Source organism: Stegodyphus dumicola, chromosome 8, assembly GCF_044657685.1.
Source record: "Stegodyphus dumicola isolate Sdum_Otavi_A_Nest chromosome 8, ASM4465768v1".
In the NCBI taxonomy this organism is placed as follows: Eukaryota; Metazoa; Arthropoda; class Arachnida; order Araneae; family Eresidae; genus Stegodyphus; species Stegodyphus dumicola.
Genome location: NC_140775.1, coordinates 89,793,733 through 89,821,684, shown reverse-complemented (window position 1 = coordinate 89,821,684; position 27,952 = coordinate 89,793,733). Strand labels below are relative to the sequence as shown.

General features: G+C 31.4%; 2 protein-coding genes and 1 non-coding gene across 5 annotated transcripts in view; 1 reads left to right on the top strand and 2 right to left on the bottom strand.

Annotated features, from left to right (window-relative positions):
• Positions 1-27,952, bottom strand: part of LOC118183822 (uncharacterized) — an 82,564-nt gene that overhangs the window by 6,593 nt on the left and 48,019 nt on the right. The window lies entirely within an intron of this gene.
• The window catches only part of LOC118183821 (uncharacterized), a 92,344-nt gene that overhangs the window by 46,639 nt on the left and 17,753 nt on the right, over positions 1-27,952 (top strand). For 2 of the 3 annotated variants that reach the window (XM_035353430.2, XM_035353429.2), the window contains exons 3-6: positions 9,237-9,425; positions 14,525-14,824; positions 19,397-19,582; positions 23,087-23,176. In XM_035353430.2, coding sequence (XP_035209321.2) covers positions 9,237-9,425; positions 14,525-14,824; positions 19,397-19,582; positions 23,087-23,176 — 765 coding nt within the window. The remainder of the gene's footprint in view (positions 1-9,236; positions 9,426-14,524; positions 14,825-19,396; positions 19,583-23,086; positions 23,177-27,952) is intronic. The other variant, XM_035353431.2, reaches the window with a different exon arrangement.
• On the bottom strand, positions 24,500-24,572 carry TRNAA-AGC (transfer RNA alanine (anticodon AGC)). The gene has a single exon. It is a non-coding gene; the product is annotated as a tRNA-Ala (tRNA).

The window sequence follows — 27,952 nt, the reverse complement described above, 5'->3', positions numbered from 1 at the left end:
AGCTAATTGCTCCCACATAGAAGAATTATAAGTAGAAATTTCGTTAAATTTGCACAAAACTTAAAATAAATTTTAAAAGTTCAGGCTATAAGTTGGCACATGTGCACAAGCTGCAAATGTTTGGTTGAAGGACTAAGTGTATTCAAAGTCTGATGGCTCTAGGAGCCGCCGTTTATCTACAGTTCCTCATAGAAACAAACATATGTGTAAAACAAATAAATACGTAAATCAAAATTTTAACTTTAATTTGTAATAGTCCTTTAACTCTCTATTTTAATTTGGTTTTTTCTGCCTTCCACCTTAAAAATAGTGACCGCTTTTAACAACTGCGTCAGCTCAAAATTAATCTACATGATATGATTCTTCATAATTCTTTCGCCAATGAAAATTTCAAATCAAAACTTAATATTAACCAATAAAAATAAAGCTAAACGGAAACTAAATCATTTTAAGCGGAGATACTCCCCCCCCCCCCGAATACTTCACAGTCGGTCTCTCATAGTCATCCTGCGAACTTGCTTGCTGTGCGTTTCTGCACTTATTTTATTCATTCGAAGTTCAATTTTATGAAAATAAAGAAAAAACACAAATGTAATGAGAAACAGGCGAGTAAATTTCACCCATAGCTTTGTGTAGCTGAAGTTACGTATGTGCTACTCAGTAATAATAAAAAATGCTAAATTGGCAGGCCTGCTAAAATTTTTATTGCAGCGCTTCTTTATGCATTTCCATATCAACAAACTTCTAAATCATTACATACATATATACAGATTCAACGCCATTTAATAATAGCAAAGAGATTAAAATGGAATTCTTCTTTCCGTTAACAAAAGCAAGATACTATATGTTTTACTCTTCTTATTCATACTTAAAGTGATTAAAGAATATTAATTTAATCCACTATGCTCGGCTTCCCGTTTTTTGAAAAACAAAGTTAATCTTCCCCCCTTTCTTTTTTTTTCTTAACCAAGATATTCCTTAAAATCTCATAAATATGTAATAAATATTCCGTCTGTATCTTATTAATGGTCGTGAGAATTTCCTGTTTAAAATGTATTTATTAGCATATGAAGGTTGAACAATAAGCAATTCGTTAAATGCAATAAAAATAGCATAGAAATACTTTATTTCAATAGTAAGTACTCCTCGTGTTCATACGTTTGTCTGACTGTGACACAAACCTAGTTATACCTCATTGATTCAAGAGAAACATATCCCAGCTTATACTTCAGCTTCCAATGTTATTCAAGTGTCTGACCATAATTGTCAGCACACAACTCTAACTCTGTCAAGTCATAAGTGTATTTTGATGAAACGTTATGTATCTGTTCGCGAGCATGATGCCTTCTGCCATTCTCACTTGCTTTGAAGTAGTTGCATAACTCGGACGTCCTGACCCTGGTCACTTTTCCCTAATTCTTTTATTTATTTTTTCCTCTTGAGCAAGGTTTAGGTCATATACTGCTGCATTTGGCAATGAATTGTAATGAATTAGGCAAATATATCTAGAATTAGGAACCATATTATGGTGCCATTGCTCAATTTTAGATGCTTCTAATTCCCATCGTATACTACTCATCGATTGTATCTATGAATGATTTCCTTACACAAGGATTTATCTAACGCGTGTTACAAATGCATCGTGCAATTTCTCTTTAACATTTATTGACTGCTTATTTATTAATGACTTTTTATTTGCTGCACAGGATTAGATTAAAAGAAATAAACACTTTTAAAATTTCACAGAAACAGTAGTTTTATAGCTAAGGTGAAATGCATTTTTAGAAGATTATATTCTAAAGTTTACGGGGCCAAGTTACAATTCCATGTGATTCTTTTAAAACATTACTATGGGATTCTTTTAAAACATTATTAGGTGGTTTCTCCTTTCTTCTACCATGGCTTCGTTGTGTAAAGATAGCACACTCGACGCGTATTAGAGAGGTCCAGGATCGATTCCCGGCGAGGGCACTGCACATTTTGCATATCTTCCCCCCCCCCCCAAAAAATGACTCTACAACATTATGGATAGAACTACGATTGTCATGTTCTTTCAAACACATCTTATCATGTTTATATCAACAGTCACAGCAGCTGTTATGCTTTGTTTAAGATCTTCCCCGCCCAGAACAAGAGCAGAAAGAAGGAGCAGAACAAAAACTCAATCCTTGATTATTGCAAAACGTAGTTACGCAATATAGTATTATTTCCACTAGAAATAGGCACCCAAGAAATGCTGGCCTCCAAGAAATCCGGGCTTCCTGGTGTTCAGTACACCACAGTCATGTTTTGGTCTGTTGATAGATCAATCCAATGCCAAGGCAAACGATGTTGTGCAATAGTAACAAAGTTTGCTTTCTAATATTCAAGTGCCTAAAATCTTTTCTCTACTGTATTAACGACTATATTACTCGACTGCTGTCAAGAACTGCTACGTGACGCTGACGTCGCGAAAACGAACTAAAGGATGAAGTCATGAACTTGAAGACATCCTCTATAAAACAGTACTAAATGTTTCATGATAGTACAAACACTTTTCAGTTCATAAGCAATTAATCTATTTCTTTTGAGCGAACTTAATATTCTTCGAACAATTTCTTTGCTTTTCGATGTATAAAAATGGCCTTAGTAATCAATTATTCGCTACTCATTTTGCTTACTTATTAAATTTGCAATTTTGATTTTATCAGTATTTATGATCTGTCTTTTTTTTCCCCTTTTCCTTTTTCTTTTTTTCTTTCCTTTTCTTTTTGCCTCTCGGGGCGCTTTCACCTATGCTATCATGGCTTTAATGAGATTAGAACTTCTACATGTAGTCTTTATTCATGGTTAACCGACATTCTCGTAAAAATGCCCATATTTCACTTAACATGCAGGAACTATCTATAGTTTCTTTTCAGACAGTTATCAGGTTACTAAAATCTTATGGATATATCATTTCTTCTAAAGCATGTACTTTACTCTTAGGTAACGAAGGTCACGTGTTCTCACAGAATTCTCACAGACAGTGTAATTAATTTACTATATTAACCCATAAACAAAGGTGTTGGAGCGTATCGAACTATTGTTCCGAGAGGGGTTGAAATGTTCTTTGTCTTAACTACAGATCACTGTGATCCTCTAAGACTTTAAGTGATGATTAAGTGTCACACTCGATTACAGCACATACGATGACCTTGAAGATTCAAAGTTTAAGAAGTTATGGACGTGAGTAAACAACAGCACGAGCACGGGAAAATCTTCGTAGAACAGTCCCCAGGGTCGGCAGGAGTAGTTCTAGTGGAACCAATCTCTAAGTACGGATGTCACTTGCACTTACCGGGACCAAATACCTGAACATCAGACCGTGAATGTAACGGATGCAAAGCCTGGGTACTTTTTATTTTCTTTCCTTCTTGATAAAAAGCCTGAAGGGAATATTTAGAAGCATGCGACCTTAAGTATGGAAATTGCTATATTCCAGGAAATGGGTAATAGTCAGAAATTATACTGCTTGGAAGAATTATATTTAAAAATATGAAAAACACTGAATTTTTAATTTCATATTTACGTGTTTAAAGTACACAACAATCATGCTTCATTTGATGCAGAAAGCAATGTTTATAAAAGACACTAGCACATATTAAGCGGAACTGAAAACCTTCCACTGTTTGCTGGCGGTGCTTTTTACATTATCACTAGCGTGTCATTTCGTTGTTGTGAATCAGTTTAATGTTATGAACTACTAGGTAATGGTAACAAATACTAATAACTTTCATATTTCTGTAGATTAAAATATAGCAAGCATATATAATTTAACAAATTCACAGACTGAAATTCGACCTATATAACAACAGATTCTTATTTTGTTAGTCAACGGTAATGAATTTTTCTTTATTCATATAACACCTCAGAATGTTTAGTAATAACAATATATAACACTGAATATATGTTACCTTTTTCGTATAAAATGCGTTTCTCTGGAAGCCACGCCTTTCCATTGTGAGTAACAGAAAATTTGAAAAATGTGAAAATATTATGTCATTTATTCCTTAATGCTTGCATTCTAACAGAAAACATTTATTTTGTTTTGCCTGAATATATGACATTAAGTGCATTTTGTTATTATTCTTTTAAAACAGCTTCAAGATTCGAGCTCACATAATCTTAATAACTGAAGTTAATCTTGCATGCTAATCTTACACTTCGTATATAAATCATATATAATTTGTTGCTTTTTATCTACATGGGAATTATTATAAAGCATAGATTACAAATCATTGGATGAACGCTTTTGTTGCATAGAAAGTATTTCATAACAAGATAGTGAAGTTCTAGTGATGTTTTGTAACTATTTTATTTAAAGGGGAATATTTACTTATTACAGCAATTAACTATTAGCCTGAACAGTGCTTGTGAAATGCATATTCGTAGAAATTCAAAATTCACTTTCAATAATTCTGTTTGCAAATCTGCATTATCAAATGAAAACAAAAGTGGATGCCATCCTGCATCCAAAGAGAAAATAAAGAAATGAGAGATAAAACACCGTTCTCCTTTAAAAAACGAAAAAGAGAAAGAAATTGAACGAAAGATGCGTGTTTTCAATGGAAAGGTAACATTTAAAAGGAATTTAATAAAACTGTTGAGTGAATTGTGAACATCGGTATATTTTATTTGACAATATGACCCTATATTTGAAAGAATTCATGAGAGCAGGCGTGAGGAATTTAAAGTCAAATTTATTATTAATAGAAGACAAATTTAAATGGTATATCAGAAAGTCTATTTTCTAATTTAAAAAAAATTATGATGCTCATATAAATCTCGGTATCAAGCTATTTTACAGATTCAAAAGAAAACATTTTTATTATATGTTTAAGTAAAACGAATAGGTAGTAATTCTAGTAAAAAAATTCAGAAATGATTCTACGAAATTTATATTTAATATTGCAAAATTAGTAATTGATTTCTTATTATTTCTTGAAGCAAATTTCACTTCTCTTCAGTTTGTGCTTTTTTGTCATTAATTCTATAATTTTATTTCTTTTATCTACACACTGCGTCTGCAAAGATTTGGAACTAAGTTAATGCAAAATCAACAACTGAAGAAAACAGCATTCCAGCTTTAATGTACAATCCTTTAGTCTATATAACACGTGACACGTTCATACGGCAATTTGATTCTTTCGTATAATTTATCTTTTGAAATGATGTTTCTGTCTCTGATTAGGATTTCTTGAATCTCTCCAATACTTTTAAAATTTCTTAAGATTTGAAACAAGACTTCAGTTTATGCAAATGAGTCTGCAGATGTCAAATCTGATGAACGACGGGAATGTTGTTAATTGTAATACTTTTTTTCGTAACGTTCTAATGAAAGTTAATGTGACGTCGCATTGTCGTGCTGCAGAAATCAGTCTTTGTACTTTTAACTTTATTTATTTAACAACTTTGTTAACAACAAAACTAATCAGCTACCATTTGCAGAGACAGATGACGAATTTTTAGCGACAGATATATATTTTTTAATAATTTCATCTTTTTGAGTATAAGGCCGACAACTGCTGGTTTCGTCATCAATATCATCATATTCATAATTAAATTGTGCATAACAACAGAAAACATTAAATTGCTTAATGCTTGTACATTCCAACATTTCAGTTGTCTCCTTGTATTTCCAGTTCTTTACAGCAAAATTTTACTATTTTTCGCTCAACTTTCAAATCTATGACAGTAGATTGTCAATGAATCAAAGCAAACGATTAAATTATGCTCGTAAATAGACATTATTTTAGAAAAATCGAACTGAGATGTTTTAGTAATAAATGCTGCCACCTGTCTTTTGTTCATGTTCGCTAGAATTTATTGAAAATTAGTTCTAAGACTTTGTAGACATTCTGAGTGTTTAATTATTTTATTTACTGAGCTAAAATTTCTTATGCCCTATATTAGCGTTACTAATGTTTTCGGTTTGAAAATTATCTCTGACAATAAAACTCGAAAATCTGTATGTTACAACTTTAAACAATCTAATTATCGGAAAAGAATAGCATAGCAAATAACAGTTTAGCAACTGACACATTACCTCCAGTTACATGCCTAAGAATGATTTATATTGATTATCATATATGCTAATTTCTATGTGCTTAAATTCCTTGACCTACATTTCCAGGAAGTATCGGATAGAAAATGAAATCTTCCAAAAATGCGGATTTTACTCCACCCAATTCTGTTCATTGTGTCATTTGTCTTTAATTTCAAATGTCACGCTTCGCGCGTCGCCATAAACCTAAATTCCGCTAAATTTAAATGGCATATATAAAGAAACGTGCGTATGGTCAAGCATGGCTGTGTTTTGTCGTGATAAATCAAACCTATGTCCACAGTAAAAGTGTGGTTTAAGAAATATTTCTCTCGCATTTCTTTTTGTGAAAGAACTTTCAATCCAACCATTTTCCGGAAGATTTATTCTGAAGGACAAGGACTTTTCAAAAACAAATACGTACATTTTCTTCTCAATTATGATTTGACAGGCTTTTTATGTTTGTGAAAATGAACGTGGTTTATTCAATAAGATAAAAAACGTAGAACTAGAGTGATAATTTTTTGAATAATTCTTCTATATTTGGCAGTCACCATTAGCAAGTTAGTAGCTAATTAAGTAGCAAATGACTGTTGAATTATCCACAGTAGCAATTTTATTGCATTTATCGTACTTTTTCGATACTAAAATGCCATCAATTTAAGTTGTAAAAGGCTCCCCTTAATTTCGGTATCACTAACTGTAAAAATTTTGGTTCTGATAAAAAAATTAAATAGAAAACTCAAATATATGCTATTTTTAATATAACTAAATTAAACTTACCAACGGCAATAGTGTCTATTTATCGACTTCCTATTTACGACTTAAAATTTCTAAATTCATATGTAATTAAGCATAGTTGCTTTAATAATTTGTAACTAGTAGATAAGCTGTAATAGTCTGGTTCCAATACACGAGTTCACTTTTAAATTTTGCAATAGAGAGCAACTAAAAGTATGGAGAATCAAGCGAATTTCCAGTACTTGGTATTGTGGTGTAAGTGGTTTTCACGTCTAGCTCAGAATTAGAAAATACATGGTTCGAAGTCTTGCAAATGCACACTTAATTCTTCATCCTGGACCAAAATGTCTAATGGTCTCTACAATACTTCGCGAACTAAAATGGGATGGACAATAATTTGTTACTCCCTGAATTTAGTGGACATGATCTCATGCCTTTCTCCAGTCGTACCTCATATGAGGAAGAATAAAAAGAATTATCTCATTCCCCAGTACGTGCTGTTGTAAGTGGAAGATCCGTGACTAGAATTCCACAGAATTCATGATTGATCTTTCATGCTTCCTGCACCGAAAAGCTAAATAGTTTTCTGCAGTTATAAATAAGAAATTTCCGTTATTACTGTAGCTAATTTTCATATGAGAACAAAGATCACAACTACCGATTTTCAAAGAAGCTCATTGACCATTAAAGGATTTGTATCATGATTAGGATCATGAATCAAATTAAACGTTAAGTAAAGACTGAATAAAATAACGGTTAAAATGTTTTGATATATATTTGGGATAAGAAGTATATAAATTAGATTTTTTTGGCGCACAAAACAAAAAAAAAAAGGTTTCCTTGTTTCATAATAATTCTAAATTATATTTTCTCTAAATATGAATCTCATTGAAACATAACTAAGTATTAGAAAGAGCAACCGAATCCTGAAAATTAGAAAATCAGACTAATGATCAAGCTTATATAAGCAGTCCTTGGATTAAAATTGGAAAGCATTCCTTTTCAGTTGCAAGAAATAGTAGCTCCTTAATATTATTCTTTTTCAGCATCTGTTGCTAATTTTAATCATAATTAAGGGAAACTGCTCTGGTTTTTTTCGATTAGTTTCACGAATTTTAGAAACTTTCTGATGTTCCACGAAAATTAAAATTTTCCAGCGAATGTTGAGAAGATTCGCATATTTGTTTTTTCCGATTATTTCTTTTTATTTTTGCTGAAATTTACTAGGTTATTTTCCATTTCTGAATAATTTGTATTCCACCTTTCTTCAGAATTGACATAGAAAACGTACTATAAAATAACCCTATTTCAAAATTCATACCAGAACCTGAATTTTTGAATGACCCATTCAATTTTTGCTTGTGTTACAGAATATTAGATAAAATGAATTTCCAGTTCGACATAATGTCATTATCTCTTAGTTCTGGTACACAGTTTCGAGCTGAACGATTCCTATTATAAATTTAAAAGAAAAACAATTAACAAAGAAAATCTCTTTGCGTGTAGTGAAGCATTTTAGAGAAAGTATCATCTTCTGTAATGGAAATCTTGATCTCATAGAATAGATATTGCTGCTGGAATATGATTAGTTTACAAATCATCGATATTTTTTTGCATCCATTTTTGATACTTTATATTACGGTAAAAGAAACAGATGCTAGTTTTGAGATGAATATATGAAAGTTTTTATGCATAAAATGTAACTCGAATTTAATGAAAGCCAAGCACCTGTTGGGCTTATACTTGTGTTTCCTGGAACCACGGATTTTTCAGATTCTGGCGTAGCTACCACGAAATGCAAATTTCAGTTCATTTTAGAAATGTCTAACGAAATGCTTTTAAAATTGCATGCTAATTTTTATGCTATTACTTTCTGGCAGATTTCTTTTTTCAAAATGTTAAAGTAAACCCTCCTCTCAAAGAATTTTACGAAATTGTTAGCATAAATCTCAGGCGGCGAAAATTTCATGAAATTTCAGTAAGGCCACAGAAACTTGGTTCCTTCATGACTGCTCCACAAATTTTGACAATTTTTCCTAACTACAATCATCACCATAGTTATAATGCGCATATCACTTTATGTGAACTTTATTGCGGTTGCAAATATTCCATGATTTAAGATATTTCTTTATGTTTTATCTTGTTTACAAATCATCTAAATATTGTTACATTCTTGTTACAAATCACCAAATTTTTATTTTGTAAGCACATCATCTAATAATTATACTGTGGAACCCGTGAAATTTATTAGGGGTAAGCAGAAATACTTTTATGATCCATTCAAATGGATCCGATCAATTCCTAACATAGCAGATGAATCAAGTAGAACTGTACGTCAACACCAGAGGCGAGTTCGTAAATGTATGTTACATATGAAGTGGATAAGAAGTGTTTTTGAATTGATCTTATGACAGTTTCTGGATAATTTCAGGGTGTATGTTTAATGGAAAACCCGTGGAGGATGGAAGGACGGTTTCAAGTCCTGAGCCTTGTCTCAATTGCACATGTAGTAAAGGCATTCTCCTCTGTTACTTGCGCACCTGTACTACAGTCATCCCTACTCCTGGATGTCAGGTGATAAGAAAGCCAGGAAAATGTTGTCCCCAACTTGAGTGTAAAAGTGAGTACAAATCTCATTAGCTTTAACGTGGACTATCCCACACAGCATTCACCACAGTTTCTCAAACTAGGAATCCTAACTCTCTTGAGATTGCATGAAAAATATTCAGGGTCATAGAAATGTTATAAAATTTGATATTTTTATCAATAATTAAAACACCGATACTTATAATCTATACAAATTATGTTTTTGTACAATTCTTAAAGCGTTTATGTATCGTAAAATGGCTCACAGTTAATTTTGTTTATTAGAATTTTTGTTCTATGGTGTAAAATTTTATTTAACTAACCCAGTTCGAATTTGATATACTACTATTTTATTCTTCACTTTGAATTTCGAGATGCTCTATGCTTTTCTTTTCTCATTTTTAGGACATCTCTCACTGTCTCTAGATGTCTTTAAGAAACATAAAAGAATCAGCTATCTAATTTATGCTGGTGGCAGAGCATAACTGATTAATCACTATTTTATACACTTTTCAATTAATACAGGGGCTTTACAAAATGATATTGCAGCGAATTTAAATTAGCAACTCAAGGGCAACTTGAAAGTTTGAAATTTAACTACATTCAACTTAGCCTGTCGCAAATTAACATTTCTGTTTCATGCGACATTATAATTAATTTAACCATCCATGCTAGAAGCTTTGAGGTTATTTAAAAATATAGCGTTTTTAGAAAATTTCATTACGAGTTTTATATACTTCAATAATTACCAACAAGCGTACTTCCAATTAAAAAGTTATATGGACAGATGATGCAAAACATTACAATTAGTAGAACATTCATTATACTTTAATGAATTAAAACCAAACATTCTATACCTTTGGAAGTAAAATTCGCTAAAATATTTAAGAATGAATTTAACGATTTAGAATATTTTTCCATGTTCTTTATCATAAAAATTCAACTCTTTTTTGAGAAAATTTAGGGAACTATTACAAAATGAAAGTCGCTTGCTTTGATGATTAATGTTACCGTGTTAGATAAAACAACACTAAATTAGATAGACATGAATATTATTTATACACTTCTCTGCTAATTTCAAACGTAAAATATAGAATTATTTATATTTAATTGATAATTTAATACAATAATTATTTTATTAATTGGCAATTTTTCTCTAAAGAGAGTATATAAATAGTTAGATTTTGCATTTGCACAGTTCTCCAACCCGCAGTCCTTACCATTAAATAAAGAAGTGTTAAATTGTGCGATTCCCCACTTTCGAATTGCAGATACTTTTAAGTAATTTGATATTTTCTTCAATGGATGGTATTTTGGGAAGCCAACAGATTTTTGTTTTGTTTTGTTTTTTTTACTTACTTGCATGTTATCTAGTAAATCTGTGTCATATTCTAAGACAACATTAAATTGTCTGAAGCACAAGGTTAACCAATGAAGTACTAAAATTAGAGGAAGAACTAAGAGCTGGACATGAGAATGCATGTAATTTACTTTTAAAAATTATTTTCATTTTTAATGTGTTTTTTAAAGCTTAATGTAAGTATGTTCAGTGTTAGACAAATTATCATTTAAGAACATCTCGTAAAGTATTTTTCAAAACTGAGAATTCAAAAAAAAAAAAAAAAAATTACTAGCGAGAATAATTGGAGGGGCTCTGCGGCACACAAAAACAAGTAAATCAGAATTCCCCTTTGGTTTACGCGTAAGTTAATAGAAAAAAACTCACTAGGCTATATTTTTACCCTATATTATCATTCGAAAATTTAACTACATCCACTGGAATTCAAGTCCCGCTTCTTAAAAAATTCAAATAAAGCCAATTTCGGAAGACTGTATTTAGGTTAGTTTGATTGCTCACTTTTAAAACTTTTAAGTTATTACTTAGTTTTTAATGAGCATTGGAAGGAAGAAATTATTTTACATCTTTAAATGCCGTTTCTAATTCCTTTCATGCTAAGTAAAATTCTTCTCAGCTGTTACAGGAAAATGCAAAAATATATTTATTCCTGCGGGTTAAAAAATTATATCCTATTATAGCTGATGTCCTATATTTTAATTGCAACAACATCTTTAAAAACACCAAATGAGATACGACTGTGCCTTCAATCAGCTTATGTCTCACTCAATAAATATTTTGCATTAAATGTCTATGTTATTAGGTAAGTACATAATATTTAATCCTTGATTGTGTAACACAAATAAAGATAATATGAGAGGTTCACTGTTGAGTACCTAATTTGAAAGAGTATCTGCAGACAAAAAAACTGAGTGAGTTAACACAGTTAATTTTCCAGATAATCCAAAGATTACACTGGTAAGAAAGATTATGTATTTGATTTTAAATACATAATCTTTCTTTTTTTTGATAAAAAAATGAGCATAACATGCATTAATCTAAGTAAAATCATAAAAAATTAACGTCATTAAGATTTTTCTTCAAAGAAATTTATATAGTTTTCAGCTAGGTCATGTGCTTATTACATATTTATAGTATAAGAGAATCACATTTATAGCTTATATAGTATACATAGTCTACATATTAAATTAAATATATCATAAGGTTATAGAATCACATGTTCAACAATTTACTTTCCGTTTAGCTTGTGAAAAAAGTGTGCAGAAATTCATAAAACCAACAAAAACAAATAGGTATATCCCTTATAAAAAATATACTCAACTTTAAACGACAAAGATAACATTAAATAAAACATAAATATGAATAAAATTATAGAAAATTAACAAGTAAAAAAATCTATGGTTTCCGGGAAATATTCATTCAGTCTTTCTTTCTTTTCGCCATCAACAGAACAACACCTGGCCTACTGGGTTAAGTGCTCTTCAGCCTGTTGGATCCCGTCGACGAAATTTAGAAAAAAAAATCGGGTGTGTCCACCATATGACTTCCTTGTATGGAATATTAAATTATACGCATTTGTTCTTGACACTCTGGCGCTAGGTTCATTTAGCAGCGTTACATCTCATTCATTTTATAACTCAGACTGTACAAAAATTATATCATCTGAAGAATTATCTAATCGTTGCCACATGTTCTATTCAAATACTATAATAAATCTAAAATGATGTATAAAAGAAATTAAACAAACAACAATAAAAAAAAGAAACAGTTTTTTCACAATTGATTCAGTATTTCTCATTTACTTAGTTCAGTTCTCACTTCGTGATATAGTAAGAATATATAAAAACTCAAAATATCTATATTAAAAATTTTAAAGGAAATCTTAAGCACTTATTTCTTCCAATAAATCCCAGAATGAATTAAGCATTATTTAATTCGCAATAATAAAAGAAGGCGTTATCTTTGTTGTTGCGCAGCTTAGTTTCTGTCGATTGGCAACAAATCCACTATTCTGCTGAGTTTCAAATGTAAACAAATAGCAGCACTTAAACAACTTGTTGATGTTGTTTAAGTGCTTTAAACTGTTGACTTAAATTGTTGATAATTGTACAAATCTTGCATACAGATTTAGTAAAGGCATAAAAACCTTAACCGGAAGATAAGATCAACATAATTCAATCACTTTTAAAGCAAAAATGCTCAATTTACCAACATATAAGAATAAAAAAAACTGAGCTCACTGAGCCGAGTAATAGAGTGGATATATATATGTACATACATTTATATACTTTTGGTGCGGCCGACTGCAACTAAAATAGGAGTTACACATATACATGTTATAGCAGTCCTATATACAAAATTTCAACGTTATGAGGCTACTCCTTTTTGAGTTATGCAAGATACATACATAAGTACGTACGCACATATGTATATATGTATATGTAGTATATATATGTAGGTATGTATACGTATGTATATGTATGTATATATATGTAGGTATGTATACGTATGTATATGTATGTTGGTATGTATATGTATGTATATGTATGTAGGTATGTATACATACATATGTATGTACATGTCCGTGCGTACATATATATGTCAACACAGAAGCCACGAAAAAATCTCTTCAGAATCCATTTTAAATCAGTTTTACATTTTTTTTTTTTTTTTTTTTTGTGGAGGAAAGAGTCCTTTAGTCTGTCCTTACGTACAGATGTCACGCAAAAACATCTTTAAATTGCATTCGATAGAGGTCTAAGTGGATATTTTCGTTGAAATATAGTGCCCGAAATTTTTCGCGATTGCAAAATTTCCTTTTTACTTCATATAAAGGAAGTAAAAAGCAGTTTAGTACTGTGTTCACCGGAAATTGATAACATTTAGAGCTTAGCCTTGTGTTAAGTGACGAATACTGAAATGATGACTAGAACATGGAAAAGAAGTGCAAGGGGGGACTGTTGAGACTAAGGAGAAAATGCTGACCACATATCTTGAGCACTGCAAGGTTGATGTTGCTTGCAAGGGGGTACTGTTATTGTTAAGTACAATGTATTCATAGTTATAATGGTTACTCATAGTTATACAATTAAATTAAACACATATTAAATACATATTAAATACATAAAACAATTGGTGCTGTAGATGTAACATTACCAAGAGCTTAGACACAGGTACCGATGTAAAGATGAAATCTGAACAAATACATTACAAATCATGAAATGCATTAAATGAGTGTTGGATTAATCATAATAGTAAGAATTATTAAAAACAAATCAAATTTAAAACAAAATAAAATCAAAACTTTACGTAAATTAATATATGTAGAGAGCGGGCTGCTGACGGCACGGTTTCGGAGGTAAGTAAACGAGAAGTCACTCCAGGCTGCCAGCAATACCCTTAGCAACATTAGTACAGTCTCCAATGCATCTGAGCGCATATTTATTCTTATTTGTATTCTTGACCCATGCCGGCATACTGATTACAGCGGATCTTTTTTAATTCGTGTTCACTGACTGCGGGCAATCACCAGTACTGCCACAAATACAATGGTTGCTGTCTCTTAGACCAAATCTGTGGAGATAGAACATATATGGCCATGCCCTGTCAGATACTGTATGATTTATTTTCACTTCTAATTGTCAATAATTTACTTTCTGTATTATTCGTGGAAACTGTGGAAGAAACTTTAAGGGCTAACATTTTTTCTTCTTTTATTAAACATGAAGCGTTTTCAAAAACCATGATATTTATGAATGCCTTTTTTCACATGGTAGGTTCTTCAACAGTAAACGATTACAGAATAGAAAGAACTAGTGAGTCAAGCTATAAATATCGTTTAAGGCAAGATGAAGGTAATTTCTTTGGACTCATAGGAATGGATCCTCGCACAGAAAAGACATCTACCATTAAAACCACCAGGAAACCTGCACCTAGCCAATGGAGCAACCATGATAGCACTCAGTATGCTTGGAATTCTGATTCCACATCTGACAACGAGTTTCGTCCACCTTTGGCTCAAGAACAGGATTACGTTGAAGATGAATTTTCACAAGACAAGAATAATTCAGCTGGATGTACGTATGTATTGCTTTTCTGTATACACTTCCATTTCTGCCGCAATAAAAATTGCTCTACAGATATTTTTGAGTTCTGTTCTTAATTAAAAATTTACAGATTGGATGTAGATTTGAGCAGACAAAAAAATAAGTCTATTTTGAAAATAAAAGTTTTGATTTTATACTTTAATAACTTAGTTTAATTTATAGTTTGATAATGGTTAATTTAAGCTTAATTTTACAGTTTATAGTTATAGTAATAATTTATAATTAAAGTTTAATATTATAGTTATATATTATAAAATAAGTTTATTTTTAAACAAAGGTTTATAGGCATATACCGTTACTATATTTTAAAAATAAAAAACTTTATTTCTAAATTTAGAATAAAATTTAGAATTTTATTGCCACTATGAAATTTAATAATATAACTGCTTAATGAGTTTTCTGTTCCTGCTCAAAAAGATTATCTTTTCTATCAATGTCTACGAAAGGACACCTTGAGTACCTCTGTCAACTGAACTAGCTCTGTCAATCAGTATTCAGAATATATTAGCAAATGTTTCTGACTTCTCTTTTGCTAAAAACCTTTTGCCTCAGATCATTTAATGCATATTTTGCATTAAATGATCTGAGGTATTATAAAATTAACAAATATGTGTTATACAACTGACAGCTAAATACTATGCAGTTTATTAAGTACAAGTGGTAGTATAGAGATAAAATCGACTCCTGATTCACCTGGGTAATACTAAAGACGACGTCACGGTTAACTAAAAAACATAGTTAATCCGAAGGCGATTAAAAAACTACCGTAAATATAAGTAACTCATAGAAAAATATCATTAATGATTTACTTGAATTTTTAGCAGTTTAATTTTGGAGGTTAAATCCATTTTATTGCGTAAATGAAATCAGTATTCAATAGAAAAATAATACATTTTAAATAACTGGAGAACAAATATTACTAAAAATGAAGAAACTAAGTTATAAATTGCAATTAAAGAACAATACTCACAAAAGACCTTGAACACACAAGTTGAAATAGAACTCACTTGAGGAAGTCAGTTAGAGCTTTTCTTTATTTACTGCACAACATTTATCTATTTCGAATTATATACTAATAAATTACGTACTGTTGTGGATAAATATTATTCCTAGATACTATAACATCATTTATTATCACTGATTGGTATCCCACGTACTTTTCGTTTCCTTATAAGTTATTTTCTCCCTTCTTTCCGCACGCCTTCGTGGTGTAACTGAAAGCACGCTTGTAGCGTATTCGAGATGTCCGGAGTTCGAATCCCGCGAGAGCACTGTGGATTACTTCAGTTACCTGACATCGAAAATTTCTAAAAACGTCTGTACAAGTGGCTCCAGAACTAAAGGTGGGAGACCATAATTCGTCACCACCAGGATTTGGCGATTGGGTTCCCTGATCACCACTCGCTGTTTAAAAGGAGGAGTATAGAAGGTATTTTCTCCCTTCTTTCCTCATGACTTCGTGGAGTAACTGGAAGCATGCTCAAAGCATACTCGGCAGATCCGGAGTTCGAGTATCCGGCAAGGGTACTGCGGATTTCTTCAGGTGCCTGATATCGAAAAATTCTAAAAAAAGTTCTGCATCATGTCAGAGGTTTTATTTTACGCTTATGATTTGTGATAGTAAGTTTTTCATGCGTTCGTCAATATGTAAATGGATTAATAAGAAATAGGTTAATCCGTTTCTGATTAATCAGGAACTGGTTGTAATTCTTTTTCACTACCATCTACAAAAAGGAAGTTTTTGCTTTTTTAAAATAATAAATACTCTAATAACATATTTTCAATTAATTCAATTAAACAAGGTATAATATTACAGATTTCTTTTTTAAACACTTTTTTCATAGATTCTTTCTTAAGGAAAGGATCTTTAACTTGTCACGGAAAAGTACTAAAAAGGATATCTTATTTTCAAATTATTTCCTTTGTCCTATTGATAAAGGACAATAGCAATACGGAGACGGTTGCAATATGGAGAATGAATGAAAATCTTACACCATGAATTGAGAGCACCCTTCCAGTTTTGTTCTGAACAACTTTTTTTCAAATTAAAATACATAAATATATAAATCATTTTTTACAAACACCTATTTCATGTATTGATTCAGTTAGTTGACATGACACCAAAAATTCTTCTGCAGGATGCTGATGTTGCAGGAATTTAAAACGTACACGAAACTGTTTTTAAAATATTCATATACAGCTCTTTTTAAAACAATATTTTAAACAAATTAATGTTACTTAAACAAAAAGGTTATCCATATTCAAATCCACCTTTTCTTTTAATTCCGAAACTTCAATAACTTAGTGTGTTAGAAATGAATTATTTAAGTGACTGTTGACAATCTGCCAAATATAGAATTTTCACTAAAGTGTTCTAAATAAGTATTTACTGAAATTTAGTCTTGAATAATCTTTAAGATTTCGCATTAGCCAGTTTTTTCAAATGCAGATAAACTTGAGATCCAAAATTCTCCTCATCATATCGAGATTTAAACTCATTCTTAAGTTTGTCAAAATACTAAGAATATCTACACTAAAAATTTTTATTCTATAGTTCGTTAACGGCTAAGCTGAATATCAACATTAAACGTCGCGAGAACGATAAATATATTTCAGTCATTGATGTGATTGCTGTAGAATTATGATCAATTAGCAGTTTAAATAATCATTTAGAGTAATCAGTTGGTCTGATTAAGCAATGATAACTTAGGCAATTTTAATTTAGGGACATTTTGTGTTTTCTCTGAACTTGAAAAAGGACAAAAACAGGAAAGTTGTTGGCAACCTTAGTTTTATCCGACACATAATGTTGTTTACCGATAACCACTATAACGCCATGCTTAGGTCTTTCATTTTTAAGGTTACTGAATAGCTTCTGTAGAACCACATTTCTCTCTCCGGACCTTAAATTACGTGTTTTCACCATAGCTGTATAAAAGGAATAAAATCAATTGGTATAGAGTATCAAAATTCTATTTCATAAAAGTAGAAAGTAATGTATTCAAAACTGTTCTCCCTATTTCTATCTTCTTAATCCAAAATGAATTTCTAAATCAAGCAATCATTTCGATAACTATTAAGGAAGTCCTTATTAAAGGGTTTCCGCTTTCCCTCGTCATTTTATAATCGTAAATACTTATTTTTAATTTAAAACATTTTTTTTTTTTTTTTTTTTTGGTTTCTTAAAGTTTCTTAACTTCTTATTCCTTCTTGTATTAAAAAAAATATTTCTCGAGCATTTCCAGCCCTGCTTCTTGTTTTTTTAACTCTTTTTGTAATGCCCTCTATCTTTCTGTGAAACACTTAAATATAAACAGTTAAATGTATATCGATATACCCAATGCTTCAATTACAAGATCTCTCTCTTAGCTCTAAGCAGCATCTTTCAATAGTAATATTTATCTTTGATGAGTTTTTCAAACAGAAACTTGTCAACAAGTCTAATAAATACAGTTCTTAGGGCTAATTAACTATTTTACGTCTAAGGCCCTCAATTTTCTTTGTTTTTCATTACGAGCTTTAATAAAAAGTTATATTCATTATATTAGCCACTATAAAGTTTTATACTGTTGCTACTGTTAAATTTATTTTTTATTGCTAGACTGCATGTTCTCTCCATAGATGACTTTGAAATGCTTTGAATTTAATGCAAAGATATACATATATAAATGAATATAGTTAATATTTGAGTATTATTACAAAGTTACATTTAAATAGCACATCAATATTTAATTAGTAAAACATTTCCGTTTATTTAACATTTATCGCCCTCAAAATACCGAAGGAACTTAATATCATAGAATAGCTATAATACTAATAGTAAGAATGCAATACAGGCACTCGTCGAAGGTAGATATATATAACTGTAGAAATAACGCTTTAATAAATGTAGGAGAAGCTTGATGAAAAGGTTTATCAATATTAGAGCTGGATTTTTTTAAAAGAAATTATAAATTACCATGGTCATGAATTCAGCATTTTTTGCTTTGTAAAAAGCTGACATGTATAATTAAAAGCCTTTTTTACTAGATATGGTGCTGGTAATGATATGCAAAGCATATTATTATTTTCTTTATGTAACATGTATAAAATTATTAAATAAATTATAACTAACCTTACCATAACTATAAAATTATTGCCTATTGAAATCTAAAGCCCTCTGTCATTTTTTATGCCTAAGTACTCCTAAATAAATAACTCTAAGCATTCGAGGAGACTGCATTTGGAGAAACATTAATTTACACTGTTTTTTTTTTATTATTATTTCGTTGATTATATCAAAGAGCTGTGAGAGCAAATTGCCCAAGGGAAAGAATGACGCCATGGAGAATTTTCTAATGACTGATTCAAAATAGCTTTTACTAAGAAACAATTCGATGATAAGTACAGAAATACTGCCAGATTCATAGCTCAATTTTTATCGCAAGTTATTTTACAGTACATAGAAACCGTGCTAGGGTAGTGAACAAACTATGACTTTTAAACTGTAAAATTTCTTTTAAGAATAACCTGCATAACTCAAATTACATTCTTACTTTCCAGATTGCTTTTCCAAAGGATACAAATATACTGAAGGTATGGCCATGCTATCCCCAACTAAATGTGAATACTGCTACTGCATTCGTGGACAGCAGATGTGTGTGAGGCCAAAATGTCACCTGAATGTCGACGGTTGTGTGGCGCGGTACCAAAGTGGCTACACCTGTTGTCCATCCCATTACCAATGTGGTACGTCTCACGACTTATGTTCTGTTTAAATTCTTATAATATATGATACTGATTTAGGCATTTATCTTATCCTAAACTTTTAACTTTTATTTATTGTATCTATTTATGTATATTATTGATTGTAATATTTATATATTTATTTCTTGATATTTCATTTTTATTATGTAATTATCAAAATTCTAAAATTTTATTGTATTTTATATAACAACACAGTTGGCAGATGATTCCATCAGTTGAGCGTAAAAGCTGAATGTCTTAAAGGCGGTGCAGCTGCTCATCCGATGGTAAATAAATAAATAAATAAATAAATGATACTGATATTAAAGATGAAAGTTAAATCCATCATTGAGAAATACGATAGACTGTAAACCACGAATTTAATTATATTTGTTTATTGATTCTCTTAACATAATTCATTAATTAATGATTTAATTGTAATCTCAATCATCCATATTTACAGTAAACAAATATTTTGTCAGTTTCCTTTCCTCCATATTTCTGAAACCAAGGAACAACCACCTGTTTTCCTCAAATGCTTATATTGACTAGCATATAAACTTGAAATGCTATATGTATGTTTGCTATACAATCTTTCAATCACCAGTTGATGTATTGAAATGAAAATTTGCATATGTGTAGGCAAAGGAATAGATAAAATTTAGCTTGTCGAGGAGCTCGAAGTTTAGCAGCGATGCCAAAGTAAATGCTAGAAATTCTATAGATAAATTTATGAGTCGATGCATTTTTTAAAATTAAATACCCCACGCATTTCGTACTAACTCCAGCACGCAGATGATATGAAATGCATGAAAAAATGATGCATGCATATGTACATAAATAATATATATACATATGTAAGATAAAAACATAGATGAAAACTATATATACATAAAAATATGATTTTTATCAGCAATAGCCCTATAGCCCTTTAATGCTTAATTTTTAATTTGGATAGTTTTAATTTCCCCTCTCTATTTTAAAATAGTAATAATTTTTCTGAACTTCGTCATTTCGAGATCAGTCCGTATCACATCGGTTATGTAATGCAGTCGAAGTAGCTAATTCGGAACCTACTCAAAATTTCGTGAACCGAAACCTTTCTCTTGGTGTGCGCACTTTATAGGATAATTGTGCACTTTTGTTTCTTCCTCTGTGCTTGCGAAAGACGCTACTTTCTGTTTCTCTTCATATCACTACAAAATCAAAACTGTTCTGAAAGAGGCATGATTAATTTGCCGAGTACTCCTGGCAGCAAAATATTTAACTGCAATAAAAGAAATATGATTTAAATCTGCTACGACTGCTTCTCATTGCATCTATATGACTTTCAAGTTTCTACTTCATTCCAGATCTACCACCTATGCTTCAATATCTGTGTGCCCCATGCCAAAATCATCACATTTAATCAAAGTCTGACAGAATCGAGCTTGTAAAAAATAATTATGTTTGAAAATTGGTCTATGGAATTTATTGTTGTATATATAAGGTTTAGTTTAATTAGCATATTTTCATGTTAATATTTTGCTGCACCTTCTAATACTTCCATAGGCCTTAACAAGAATGCAAACATGTCTGAGTCTGAATATCGGACGAACGTATAGTGAGATAGCATATCAGTTTAGCCTGAGATAAAGAGCCATCAATCTAAGCGGCCTGTGGATTTAATGAGCTAAAATTATATCTTTTAGAGCATACAGATAAAATCTCTTCAATTAGCTGGATTCGAGAGTTATTTAATAATTAAAGCTTGGTTGCCTGTTGTACTTATGTAAATACCTGAGTTACTGAAATCTTGCAAGCATCAATGGCTAGTAGAAGTTAAATTTTAGTTATACAACTATGTCGTAGTTTTAATAAACTATGACTTCAGCAAATAAGTTTGATCTCTTAGCTGTGTTACCGCAGTATAGTTAGATTTCTGTTTATTTGCGAATTTTTAAGATCTGCGGATTCGTCTCATCTTTTATCAGGAATTCAGGGTGAAGAAACACATTGGATATTTGAAATAAAAGGAAATAAAAATGTCTTCTATTACTTCCCATTGTTGTAATAAAAAGCCACAATCTTCTATCTTGGGATAAAAAGCCACAATATTTTATCTTCGGAAGCCATAATCATTGATCGAATTAGATTTTCTGTTAATAGAGATTTTCCAAAAACACCATAAATCTTCCTGCAGAATGATCTAGTTAATGACGCAATTTTCACTCTCTTCGCATTGAGAGAGTATAAAAACCTCTCCCGAATCAATATAAAATCAATATTCTTCTCAAATACGTATATTTTTTGAAAGTCAGTCTCAAACGAATCCCCAATTAAATTATTTCCAATCAAAAAGCTATTTTCTTCCTTATAGAGTATCAAAAGTTATTTATCACAGTTTATTGAAACTCAGATCGCCATATCTTATAACACAGAACTACAAAAAGCCGAAAACCGTTTCGTTCTAGGCAGTATTTTTCATATTACATAAACTAAAAATAAGAAGTAGTTTTATTACATATCACTTACAAAGTCATTCAGTGACTCATTTGTTCGAATCGAATATAAAAAATTCGTGGTCTTATGAAATGCTGTAATTAATCATTGAATGTAAAAAAATGCCAATCTCCACTTCTATAAGATATCGCTTTAAAGTGACAAATGTAGAGAAAAATCTCTCTCCAGTATGCAATGGAAATCGCGAAAGCAACATGTTCAATTTCAGAGTGGGACCGTTTTTGCAGAATAGTTTATTAGCATTACATACTAGTTATGTTCCACATAAGAGGTTTTCATGTAAAATGAGCGTTATGTTTGAGATGTATTATGTTATTCCAAAATTATACATTTTGGCACTTCTAAGTCAAACCTAGAAGCGCTGCTTGGGGTTTCTTAAAGTTTTGCTGAAATGTTTTTTTTTCATTATATCCATAAGTTAATCAGTAGCTCGGAGCTTACATTTGGGAATGGTCATCCCATTTCACGGAAAACTTGTAAAACTTATAAATATTTACTGAACATAATTACAGAGATCAAGGTGTAATATAAAAAGTTAAATTACGTAATTTTTACAAAGAACATTTTTTATTTTACAAATAACAAACTTAAATTTTTGCTTATTTAAAACCTTTTTGTAAACTGAAAGTATATGACTGCAACTCGCATTGCCAAAATAAGAACCGTATAAGGTTTTTTTTTTTTTTATGGGCACGCCATATATAGAATTTTCCTTTAAATCTACGCCAGGCTAAGATTCAGTTTTGCTTGCGATTTTTTTTTAAAAAGTCATAAGTATAATTTTATGAGTCAAATTTCTAAATGGTTTTAGACAACTTATTAATACATTTCAAGCATGGCATTCTGAAAGGGTTGGGGGGCTTTCAAAAATGGTACACCCTAAGTCAATATAATACATTCAGAAAAACTTCATTCAACAAATACAATAAATTAAGTTACTATGAAATCTATTCACAGTTTTATATCAACTCATTTTGAATTTATGAACATTTTTCTGTTTTTCAGAGAAAGCTGCTGATAGCTCACACAGTAGTAACGATGATGGAAGCTATACCTTGGATTCCATCAAAGGGTCATCTTCTGCTCTTAGTAAAGGTTAGATAAACATAACTTTTTTTTTTTTTTTTTTTTTTTTTTTTTTTTTTTTTTGTAAATTTTAATGATTTTTTTTCTATGAAGTTTAGAGAATCTTTAAACATTTCATAGAAAACCTATATGAAAATTTCTACATTCATGTTCCGTTAAAAACGGGTTTCAGAAAATTTTACGAAAGAAATTAAATATTGCTCGTATAAAATAAAGAAAGATTTTATCTTTAAGTTAATTATCCTATCCTTTCATGATTATTAGACTAAAACGTGAACATCACAACTTTATGACAAAAAAAAAAGTTTATCTCTTAAGTTCTGTTTTGAAAATTATCGAATAAATTTCTCTACCAGTTCAGTAGAGGGATATTTAGTTCTTAAAATTTCAACTTAGTGATTTTATAACTACTTATTTATAAAACTTAAATCTAACATAATATTTGTCTTCCACTCTCGTGTCTTCACAAACGGGTCCCATTGATGTGCAGAATTAAAAGGTAACATAATTAAAAACAACATTTCTCGTTAGGAAAGAAAGAAGACTAAAAAAAAACTTCAATAGAACTTTAGTAGAGATGTAGTATTACTAAATTTATATATCACAGAGTTGCAAAAATATTATTATATCGAGAAACTTTTCTTGTCTCAATAGAGAAGACAAATTAAAGAACCCACTCTTTGGTTCCCAGAAACAAACAATAATGCAAGATTCCCTCGGAACTGGGCTTCAAGTCCGAAAGGCAAGTCAATTCGGCATTGGTTTAAAATTTCTACATACTCTTCCACTAAACCAACTCGGTAAGACTTGTGTAGTTGGCTTTGGAGTTAACAGGAATTTTCGTTTTCGTCTGCGACAGCGTAATATACAGAAGGTTTTCACCAAAACTTATCTGTGAGTGCATTTTTCAAGTTACATTGCACTAATTTATATAATAGTGGAGTGTTTTCTATGACGACATATATAATACTTATGTAACTATATCCTATAAATGGTTAATGTGGTAATAAATGGTTAAACTATTCCAAAAATAAAAATTGAGCCCCCAGTTAGGATGAATTCTTGAGATTCGAGTTAACGAGGATTAACTGTATTATTAGTTTAAAACCAAGAATTAGAAAATCCCAATAGCTGCTTAGTAAAATAAAAAAATAACTTCGAACATTTATGCAGCTCTAAGTTAAAGGGCGTCAAACGCAGATGTTCTTCTGAGACCCTAATTTTAATGGATTTGCAAATTTGATATGCGTTCCTAAAAACTTAAAACATACTTATACGTTTTCGTTACATTATTTTATTGCTTAATAGGATTCTGAGAAAAAAAATGGGAACTGGAGGCGCTGGGTATCGATCCCAGTACCTCTCGCATGCTAAGCGAGCGCTCTACCATCTGAGCTACGCCCCCTCGGTGGTAAGTTGTAATTTAGTTTTCACAAGGTTAACGAGACATATCTTATGAAGTGCAATGTACAATTACCTCACGTCACTAGACAGCTGTATTTGCATTGGCGCTTTGCAATGAATAATTGATAAGTTCAATATCCTTATGAATTTTCTCTACAACAAATTGTGTCTCTATAACAAACACACTTTTTTTGGTGAAACAAAAGCCTATATTAAAGTTTAACTGCAAACCAAAGCTTTGCTTGCTTGATTTGACTATGATAAAGTCATTATATTCCTAAGGCCTAAGGGAAGATAATCGTCGCCTTCGTGGAGGCTTTTACTAACCAGCTCGTACTCATATTACATAAAAAATCGAATTGCCAGTGTTCAGCGTTTTAATATATCGATACATGACCACTGATAAGTTACAATACAAAGAGTCCGGTATTTGAAAAGCCTGAGTTCGACTCCGAAAAACGAAACGAAAGATCATCAATATCGTTTTGTTTTAATTATTTCTTGCTGCCATAGTGCCACTGGTGCTTAAAGGATCGCACTTACACACGTTTCTAGATATTAAGAAGATAAACTTTCCATATTATGTTTAAATTAAATAAGTCAATACAATCCATAATAAATCTCCATCTCTTTATTTAAAGTTAAATCTGTTATTAAATATACAATTTAATTATTAATATTTGATTCACTGAGTTGTTTTTTTAAATCCATGTCACTAGTTACTTCTGCAAGTAATCATTAGGGCAACTCGTCAGAAATATTGTATTATGTTCAGAACGTACACAAATTACTCCTTCTTACAAGTCTGCTCAAGTAAAAGAATCTCAAGCTGAAGATGTATTGCTCCCTGAAGCCGCCTTTTTTGCTCTCAACTACCAACTAATTACTTTAATTATTAAAGTAGTTGAATAATTCTGTTTTGCTTAAGAAAATTCCTTTATTTCTTTATCATTCTAAAACTGTATACACTACAAACTGAAATACAGGCGACAATTAATGCTTCCTTTCAGATGTAATTTTTTAACATTTCGAAACATACGAGGGCCATCCAGGAAGTAGATTACGTTTCCGTCTGTGTCCGCTAGGGGCGGGGCTAGCGCGGCCATCTTGGGGTCAGAGCGTTGCGCAGCTCAGTCTGCATCTAGCCGTGCTAGTGAGAGGTTCGTGCTGTGCTCCGTTCAGATACTGTGACGGTTTGAAATGTCTGCGTTAATTGAAAATCCTGCGAGGTGCGCTCAGTAATAAGGTTTCTGACTGCAAAAAACTGTAAACCGATAGAAATCTATCGGCAGCTTCGTGAAGTGTATGGGGACAACATTATCACTGAAGGTGGAGTGCGTCAGTGGGTCATAAGATTTCAAAATGGCCGAACCAATGTTCACGACGAAGATCGAAGTGGGAGACCCAGCATAGTGACCGCCGAACTTCTCGAAAAAGTCGATGCTAAAGTCCGTGAAAATCGAAATTTCACAATAACGGAACTTTCTTTGAGTTTTCCACAAATTTCGCGAAGTTTGTTGCACGAAATCATCAGCGAAAAGCTTGGTTACCACAAGTTTTGTGCAAGATGGATTCCAAAAATCTTGACAGAGGACCACAAAAATCAGCGAATGGCTGCAGCGTTGAACTTTTTGGACGCTTACCATAAGGATGGTGACTCTTTACTCGATCGCATCGTTACTGGTGACGAAACATGGGTGAAACATGTGAACTGTGAAACGAAATTGCAATCAATGCAGTGGGGGCACACAAGTTCTCCCCAAAAACCCAAGAAATGCATGCAAACAATGTCGGCAAGGAAGATGATGGCGACTGTTTTTTGGGACAGAAAAGGTGTAATTTTGGTGGACTTCCTGGAAAGAGGCACTACAATAAACTCTCAAAGGTATTGCCAAACTCTCCAAAAACTCAGAAGAGCAATTCAAAACAAGCGCAGAGGAATGTTGAGCTCTAAGATCTTGTTGATTCACGACAACGCCCGGCCCCACACGGCAAATGTCACTCGTAAAGTTCTTGAATCTTTTAAGTGGGAGTTGTTTCCTCATCCGCCGTACAGTCCCGACCTGGCACCGAGCGACTTCCACCTATTCCCAGCAATGAAGAAGTGGCTGGCTATGCAGCGTTTTGATGACGACGCACAGCTGCAAGAAGAGGTAACGAAGTGGTTGAAGGCGCAGGCGGCCGAATTTTTCGACGAAGGAATTTCCAAGCTCGTACATCGCTACGATAAATGCCTTAATTTGTATGGTGACTATGTAGAAAAGTAGTATTTGAGTGTGGCTTTCATCTGTATATAATAAAATTTGTTTCCTATACTTTGTTTATTTTTTTATTCCAAAACGTAATCTACTTTCTGGATAGCCCTCGTAGATATGAGTGTTCTTCAAAATTCTCACTATCGTCTTTCACTGAATATGCTTTTTGATAAAATTTAAAATTCACAGTTTTTGTTAATAAAGAAACCCCAATAATTTCTCTCTTTGTAGGGGGAACGAAAATCGTAATTTTGCTGCAAATATTTAAGATTTGCGATTTTATATATGATCTGCATGCCGCCAAACTATGAAATTACATTTTTCTTTTGTCACCTATGTGCATTTTTAAGTTTGCTTTGCAATGTTTTACATTACATCAAAAGAGAAAAATGCTTTTTATGTCAGCTGTATATGTGACAGTTAAATACAGATTACGTAAAACATTTTAAACTTTAAACATTATTTTTAAAATCCCAAACGGGGCTGTTTAAAATCTCGAAACGCGTTTTGCTAGTTTCACTTTTCATTCGAGACTATTGCCATTTGAAAAATGTACTATATTATTCTTTCATATTGATACGGATTTGGTATTTAAATAGCTAATGTTAATAAGCTTTCTAAATGCGCGATAATTTTCTAGCACTTTCTCGAAATCAAGAGATATTTATTTATTAAATGTTAAATGCACGTGCTCTTGTATTTTTAATTTTCCGGCTTAGCTTTCCTTTAATATTCATCACGCGCTGCACTGCGCGGGGAATAAAACCATTTAATTTATAATTCAACTAACATTAGCTATTTAAATACCAAATCCGTATCAATATTTAATCTGTCTGCTACTAAGAAACAAACTAAACTATTTAAAAGCAACTGACCCAGTTCTTAAAAATATTATCTTTTTTTACTTTTTAATCTGATTGATTTAAGTAAAAATGAATTTCATTCACGATATACTAAATAAAAATATTAAAATTTTTGTAGAATTTTTTTAATGTGAAAAACATATATAACGTTACCATGTTAGTCTAAATGCATAGTTATCTGATATGCTATAAAATGTTTCACTATTTCACCTTAGCTATATCTATCGATAATCTCTGCTGGTAAACCCTATTCAACTTTAAAA